General features: G+C 40.2%; 1 protein-coding gene across 1 annotated transcript; it reads right to left on the minus strand.

Annotated features, from left to right (window-relative positions):
- Positions 1-3,294: 3,294 nt before the first annotated feature.
- LOC116402138 lies at positions 3,295-8,167 on the minus strand. Its single transcript, XM_031881193.1, has 2 exons — positions 7,849-8,167; positions 3,295-4,226 (listed from the first exon to the last, which is right to left on the minus strand). The coding sequence occupies exons 1-2, from the start codon at positions 8,114-8,116 to the stop codon at positions 3,295-3,297; spliced, it is 1,200 nt and encodes a 399-aa protein (XP_031737053.1). The 5' UTR covers positions 8,117-8,167.
- Between the last annotated feature and the right edge of the window lie 275 nt (positions 8,168-8,442).

Consider the following 8,442-nt stretch of genomic DNA (forward strand, 5'->3'; position numbering starts at 1 on the left):
AGACGACCCATCCATAAACGACAACGCCTCGTGTCCAGTAGTTGCATCAACCATGATTTCGGTGATGGGCAAGGGAAAATCATCTTTAGGGCATGCATTATTCAGATCGCGAAAGTCTACACAAACGCGAAGTTGTCCATTTTTTTTCTAACAGGGACAATGTTTGCTATCCACGTTGGATATTTGACCTCGCGAATGAATCCTGCTTCGATCAACTTGTTGACTTCCACCTCGATTTGAGGGATAAGCTCCGGTCGAAAACGTCGTTGTGCTTGTTTAATCGGTCGATATCCGGTTTAATTGCAAGATGATGGACTGCTACTTTTGGGTCAAGTCCTGGCATCTCCTTGTACGACCACGCAAAGATGTCCCTGTATTCGGTGAGCAAACTCATATATTTATCCACCTCTTCATTAGAGAGGGACGCACTAATGAAAGTCGGACGTGGTTCCTCTATTGTACCAAGGTTCACCTCTTTTAGCTCGTCTACAGTAGATTGACCACCATCCTCTAAACTTTGTGGGGCATTTTCTGCGTCTTCTTCATGAGTTCCAGTCTCTGATTCCTCAATAATGGTGATGTGATGACATGAAGTTTCACCTTCCCTTGTTCCGACCCTTCTTTTTCAGGATTCGTTAGTATAACATCATGTCTTTTTACCTTTAACGAACCTTGACTTGTATTGAGAGTAACAAAAGTTTTTCTTTTCATGCGAGAAGGAACGTTGCTATGAATTTCTCCATTTTCCTTTGTCTCGCAAGGAAACTTCTTACTACGATAATTATCGACATCTGTATGCTTAATTCGACGCCAAACTTTCACACGAGACATTGGTTCCTTCTTCTTTGTATCTATGTTGGAATCAATGTTGTCGTGTGATCCTTTATCCCCGAGATGATTAAAAATCGGAGCACGGGGTGCTTGTACATTTTTCTTTTTAGACACACCTAGCCTTTCAAAGGCTGATGGTCTTGTAGTTGTCAAGGCATGGCATGTGCTTTCTTCCTTTATGGGAGTCGTAGTTAGCCTTCGAAAGACCGAATGTCTCTCAAGGTTTGGTACTGACTGGAGCCTTTCTCTTTCTGCCTCTGTCATGCTTAGCCTTTCAAATACTACGGGACGTGCAACAGATGGTCTAATTCGATCAAATACTGAGATTCTCTGATTATCACCTTCTTTTACGTCAGTATTGTCATCCTCCTCTATAGTTATATGATTGATGTCAACCACTTTTTCCTTCCCCTTTTTAGTTATACGGATCGGTTCTGGCGACTTGTATCCGAGTCCTTTTCTCGACACGGGTATAGAATGTCCTTCCCGTAGAAGCTTCTTTTGAGTTGAGGAGAGCTCAGGTCGGTCATGAATTTCCAAGCTTTTAAACTCGGTGTGAGCTGTGAAGTCATAACCTGCTTTCGCCATCAATTTGTAAGCCTTGGGGTCGAATCCGTCTTTCGTTCGCCTTTGGGGCAAGTTTGCTTCCACCAGATCTACCTTTACCTCTGCTTCGCTATCTTAGTTAGTGGTGTAGTGAAGCTTTCTTTTATGATTTCGATGTCCCAACTTTCAAACCTTTTGGAGACTCCATGAATGGTGATTCGCCTTTCTTGCGCCTTGACAGAGGGACATAACGCAAAACTGGTGTGTTTGCAGCATTTTCATCCTTCAAGATCATACCCTTTGTGCTGCTAGTGTATGCTTCACCCTTTCCAGAGTTAAAGGTTCTCGCACTTTCATGTGGTTCTGTGGTTGCGAGTGATTTCAGTTGTGAATTATCTTCTCCTTTTGTAAGAGGGGTTTCTGCAGGCAAAACTTCTAAAATATTATTATTCTTTGAATAAAACTTTGCATCTGCGAAGTGAGACTCAGCTTCTGAGAATGGATTAGAGTCGGCTTCAACCTTCTTTACACCGTCCTGATAAAATTTGAAGCACTGATGCAGTGTTGAAGTTACTACTCCGTTTCCATGAATCCAAGGACGCCCTAGTAACAACTTGTAAGTAGTCCTTGAGTCTATGACATGAAACAATGCACTGGCCTTTAGGTCGCCAATTATGAGTTCTAACCGTATCATGCCTATTGCTCTTTGGCTACCTTGGTTAAAACCTTGAATTACTAGCTTGCTATTTGAGAGCTCGTCCATCAAGATGCCTAATTGCCACATAGTCGACTTTGGCATTATGTTGACAGCTGAGCCATTATCAATGAGGATTCGATCGACTCTCTGTTCTCGAACGTATCCAGAAACATACAAAGGTCTATTATGAAGTTTAGATCCCAACAACAAATCCTCATCTGAGAAGTCTATAGACATACAATAAGAACCACTCTCATATGTCATAGTCGGAGTACTCGAACTTGATGCTCTTGAATTTAGCAATGCATCAATAAGGATGGTTTTGGTCTCTTGAGGAAGTGATAATAGATCCTCTACATTAAACCTTGAAAGGTCTTTTGATACTCCCTCTCCTTCTAGTGATCTTGGAGGGATTATTTCTTCCTCCGTTGTGTTGATAGCATGACACGCAACGACTTCTGGGTCTTCATCCTGATGATCACAAAGGAAGCTTTTTGGAAGGAAGTCTGCCAAGGTCACTAAGCGTTGAGGTCGAGAGAAATTCATGTCTTCATTATGTACGAGCTTAAGCTTATGAGTCTTCTTCTTTTTCTTATTCTTTTGAGTCTTATTTCCTCTTCTATAGTTTTGGTAAGAGCGAGACTCTCTTTGGGTCGGGATCGACTGTCTTTTCTTTCGGTGGGTCACCACTATCCACCCTTCATCGTCTTCTTCAATTGGTCTTTTCTCTCCTTGAGGATCCTCGTATGAGATTTCCTGAAAGAATTGGACAACTATAGGCTCAAAGGTCCCGAACTGGACCAAGCTTTTCCTTTGCTCAAAAATCAATCTCGACGAAGAAGCCTCAGACATTATCGTCACTTCAGCGTGGTTTGTTTGAGCTACTTCCTCCAAATCTAGCTCAATCCTTTTCTCACGAGCCAACCTTAGAATTAGCTCCTTCAGCACGAAGCATTTCTCTACTGGATGACTGATGACCCGATGATACTTGCAGTAATTGGGATCATCTACCTTTCCTGCTTGCTCAGGTCGTTTACATTCTGGCAGCTGGATCAGCTGCTTCTCTAGTAGTTGCTCTAGCATGTCAGCGATATCTGAATCAGGAAATGGGTAAACTTTTTCCTGCCTTTCTTTTAAAGTCAGACGTCGCCTTTCGCTTCCATCATCCTTCTTTTCAACCCTCGCTTCCTTTCCTTTGGAGAATTTCAGCGGGGTTGTGTTTACGACCATAGATTCTTTCGGGTGCTTTTCACTATCTTTTCAGCACCTTTCATCTCTTTCTTATCTTTCTTTACTTCAGGAACAAGAAAATCTTTAGTTCCTCTACTGGCGATGCTCAACTCCATATCATGAGCTCGAGTTGCCAGTTCTTCAAATGTGCGGGGCTTTATTCCCTGCAAAATGTAGAGGAGTCCCCAGTGCATGCCTTGGGTGCACATTTCTACAGCCGACAGTTCGGTGAGCCGATCTTTACAGTCAAGACTTAGAGCTCTCCATCTATTGATGTAGTCGATGACTGGTTCTCCCTTTCTTTGTTTCGTATTTGTAAGCTCCATCATGCTTACAGTACGCCTGGTGCTGTAGAAGCGATTGAGAAACTCCTTTTCTAGTTGTTCCCAACTCTCAATGCTTTCTGGCTCCAGATCAGTATACCATTCAAAAGCATTTCCTTTCAAGCTTCGAACAAATTGTCTGACTAGTTGATCTCCTCTTGATCCTGCATTCTCACATGTTTCGACGAAGTGAGCAACGTGCTGTTTTGGATTGCCCTTTCCGTCAAACTGCTGGAATTTTGGAGGCTGATATCCAAGCGGCATTCTCAAGTTGTCGATTCTTTTGGTGTATGGTTTAGAGTACATGAAAGAAGTCTGAGATGGGCCTCCATATTGTGCTCTGATGGAGCTTGTGATCATATCTTGTAATTGTTGAACCGAGAGAGAAGCCACAGAAGTTGATTGTTGTTGTGGCTGATTTTCTTGTACCACGTTCTTCCCTTTGTCATCAACTTTAACGACAGGAGTTTGACTCGATTCAGCAGTTTCACGAGTCTGCATCTGCTCCTTTAAAGCTGCAATTTCGTGGTCTCGTTCATCAACAACCTTCATCAGGAGATTAATTTTTCTCTCCATCTCCGCCATGGCAGTCTCGACTGCTACATCAGCCATCATGACGGACATCACATCTGGGTGTGCTTCTTTCAGTGACCTGCTAGAGGCAGAATCATAATCATTATATAGAGGATTTTCCTTGATGACAATTCCAGCTTTAGGAGATTCCATCAATTGCTTCAGGATGCTCTGCGCGATGGCGGAACCTTGGTCTTGCCCTTGGATGATCCCCTTGGAACGACTACGGGTGATAGGTCCCGTGTAGGTGTCGCTTGCAGCTGAAGATTTGGATGCAGCTTTCTTTGATGCCATTGATTTGCTTGTAGATCTAGATGATGAGAGAGAGATGAGAGGTAGAGATGGTCCCACTGGGCGTGCCAATTTGTTCGCACGAGATTTCCGGAGAAATTTAATTCGTGGACTTGAACTTGGGTTGATGTTGTATTTTTGTTGATTTGATGCGATGCGGTTCAATCTCTAGAATTTGATCCTCTGATTCTCTCTCAACTGTATGTCTACGCTTGATTTGGAGGAAGCGGAGCACGTGATGTTCTTGAAGTTTGTTGAACGTCTACGCTTGATTTGGAGAAGCGGAGCACGTGATGTTCTTGAAGTTTGTTGAACGTCTACGCTTGATTTGGAGAAGCGGAGCACGTGATGTTCTTGAAGTTTGTTGAACGTCTACGCTTGATTTGAGAGAAGCGGAGCACGTGATGTTCTTGAAGTTTGTTGAACGTCTACGCTTGATTTGGAGAAGCGGAGCACGTGATGTTCTTCAAGTTGGTTGAATGCTTACGCTTGATTTGAGGAAGCGGAGCACGTGATGTTCTTGAAGTTGGAGTCTTGGAAGAAAGTTTGTATCTTCAAAGCAGCTTCAATCTTCGAGGGTGGTCAACTTCAGAAGTTAGGGAGTCTTCTAGCTCTTGGAAGAATTCTCTCTAGATCTTCTAGAGTCAAAATTTTCCAACGCCTGCAAATGAGGAGAATTCCTCTATTTATAGAGTTCACTGGTGGGCTTTATGGGTTTGAACTTGGTTAGTCCATGGACCAGACCCATGGGCTCAACCATATGGACTTAGGTTATATTTAGTCTTTGGGCTCAATTAAGCTTATTTTTTTGCTTAATTGAACTTAGTCCAAGTAAATAATATTTAATTGAACTAAAATGATTAACTTAATCCAACGATTAATATGAAAACATGTGGCATTCTTAGAATGACCAATTTATTTATTTTAACTCTTTAATTTGGAGCATGTGTCAATTTTAATTAGTCCCCAAATTTAATTATTTGTACTTTTCATCATTAACTTAATAAATGATGTGGCAACTTGTGATTGGTCTCAAAATTTCTTATTCAACAAATGCCCCTTTTCGAGATTTATGCACGTATATGGGTGAATGAATCTCGGAAAAAAAATAAATTTGAAGTCAAAGTACGAGCCTTTTTTTTTTTTTACTCAATTCAGCATATCAAATTAATCAAACTATGAATTTAGTACGTGAGTTTGATTTAAATTTAAAATAAGGGTTGGAATATGGCCAAACCTTAAAAAAATTCAAAGTTTTATTTCCCACTTAATTTTATTTGAGGGAAAAAAAAAAAATTTAATATGATGATTTTTTTTTTAAGTAAAATTTGGAATATAACCAAAATTTTAATTTTGAAATAAGGATAAGGTTTCTACCGTACCTTAATTTATCTTGGGGATGCATAAGAATTTGGAATGACCAATTTTAATTTGAGATAAAAAAATCAGGTCCTCAATCTTAGGTAAAGTTGGATTTATGACTCCGATTTAAATTCATGATAAAAAGGAGGTCATATATGCAAGTTAATTTAACTTAAATTTTTGAAATTGAGAATATTTATATATATATATATATTTTTTAAAAATGTTGAAATTTTTAAATATTTTAAATATCTCAATAAAAGTTAAACTTGAGATTTATCCAAAAAAAAAAGAAATAATTTAAAATAAAATAAGATAATTGGATTATCTTTTCTTTTTATATATATATATATATATATTTTTAAAAATCATTCCTATTCCCTTTAGGAATTGGATTTGTTTTAAAAAAATAATTAAATATCATTCCTAATCCTTTTAGGAATTGGATTTGTTGGGCTTATAAATAGACTCATACCCTACTCACTTATATCTCATCCAACGCTTATTCCTCATCCAATTAGCAGAAAGGTATAGAAAACTTTTCTTCTCCCTTTCTCTTTTTTTTTCTCTTTTTTTTGCGTGTGTTTTTTTTTTATTCTGTTTTGTTTTGTTTTGTTTTTTTTGTTGTTGTTTTTTTTGTTTTTGTTTTGTTTTTTTTTTTTTTTTTTTGCAGGAATGACTTTGTCGAGCTTCTTCTAGGGACGATCGGGCTTCTGCCGTCAGATCTATCGCCCTAGTAGGAGAGATCGACTCTGTCATCGTCGGGCTTTGATCTTCGTTTGCAGAAATGACTTTGTTGAGCTTCTTCTAGGGACGATCGGGCTTTTGCCGTCAGATCTATCGCCCTAGTTGGAGAGATCGACTCTGTCATCGTCGGGCTTCAATCTTCGTTTGCAGAAATGACTTTGTTGAGCTTCTTCTAGGGACGATCAGGCTTTTGCCGTCAGATCTATCGCCCTAGTTGGAGAGATCGACTCTGTCATCGTCGGGCTTCAATCTTCGTTTGCAGAAATGACTTTGTTGAGCTTCTTCTAGGGACGATCGGGCTTTTGCCGTCAGATCTATCGCCCTAGTAGGAGAGATCGACTCTGTCATCGTCGGGCTTCGATCTTCGTTTGCAGAAATGACTTTGTTGAACTTCTTCTAGGGACGATCGGGCTTTTGCCGTCAGATCTATCGCCCTAGTTGGAGAGATCGACTCTGTCATCGTCGGGCTTCAATCTTCATTTGCTTTTTCTTCTTTCTTTTGTTTTTTTTGTTTTTCTTTCTTTTTGTTTTTGTTTTTTTTTTCTTTTTCTTCTTTCTTTTTGTTTTTGTTTTTTTTTTCTTTTTCTTCTTTCTTTTTGCTTTTTTTTTTTTTTTTTTTCTTTCTTCTTCCTTCTTTCTTCTTCATCATTTTCTTCTTTCTTCTTCTTGCTTCTTCAATTTCTTCTTTTTCTTATTCTTTTGAGTCTTATTTCCTCTTCTATAGTTTTGGTAAGAGCGAGACTCTCTTTGGGTCGGGATCGACTGTCTTTTCTTTCGGTGGGTCACCACTATCCACCCTTCATCGTCTTCTTCAATTGGTCTTTTCTCTCCTTGAGGATCCTCGTATGAGATTTCCTGAAAGAACTGGACAACTATAGGCTCAAAGGTCCCGAACTGGACCAAGCTTTTCCTTTGCTCAAAAATCAATCTCGATGAAGAAGCCTCAGACATTATCGTCACTTCAGCGTGGTTTGTTTGAGCTACTTCCTCCAAATCTAGCTCTATCCTTTTCTCACGAGCCAGCCTTAGAATTAGCTCCTTCAGCACGAAGCCACAGAAGTTGATTGTTGTTGTGGCTGATTTTCTTGTACCACGTTCTTCCCTTTGTCATCAACTTTAACGACAGGAGTTTGACTCGATTCAGCAGTTTCACGAGTCTGCATCTGCTCCTTTAAAGCTGCAATTTCGTGGTCTCGTTCATCAACAACCTTCATCAGGAGATTAATTTTTCTCTCCATCTCCAACAACCTACATCAGCCATCATGACGGACATCACATCTGGGTGTGCTTCTTTCAGTGACCTGCTAGAGGCAGAATCATAATCATTATATAGAGGATTTTCCTTGATGACAATTCCAGCTTTAGGAGATTCCATCAATTGCTTCAGGATGCTCTGCGCGATGGCGGAACCTTGGTCTTGCCCTTGGATGATCCCCTTGGAACGACTACGGGTGATAGGTCCCGTGTAGGTGTCGCTTGCAGCTGAAGATTTGGATGCAGCTTTCTTTGATGCCATTGATTTGCTTGTAGATCTAGATGATGAGAGAGAGATGAGAGGTAGAGATGGTCCCACGGGCGTGCCAATTTGTTCGCACGAGATTTCCGGAGAAATTTAATTCGTGGACTTGAACTTGGGTTGATGTTGTATTTTTGTTGATTTGATGCGATGCGGTTCAATCTCTAGAATTTGATCCTCTGATTCTCTCTCAACTGTATGTCTACGCTTGATTTGGAGGAAGCGGAGCACGTGATGTTCTTGAAGTTTGTTGAACGTCTACGCTTAATTTGGAGAAGCGGAGCACGTGATGTTCTTGAAGTTTGTTGAACGTCTACGCTTGATTT

The sequence above is a fragment of the Cucumis sativus genome, chromosome 2 (genome assembly GCF_000004075.3).
Source record: "Cucumis sativus cultivar 9930 chromosome 2, Cucumber_9930_V3, whole genome shotgun sequence".
Taxonomy (NCBI): Eukaryota; Viridiplantae; Streptophyta; class Magnoliopsida; order Cucurbitales; family Cucurbitaceae; genus Cucumis; species Cucumis sativus.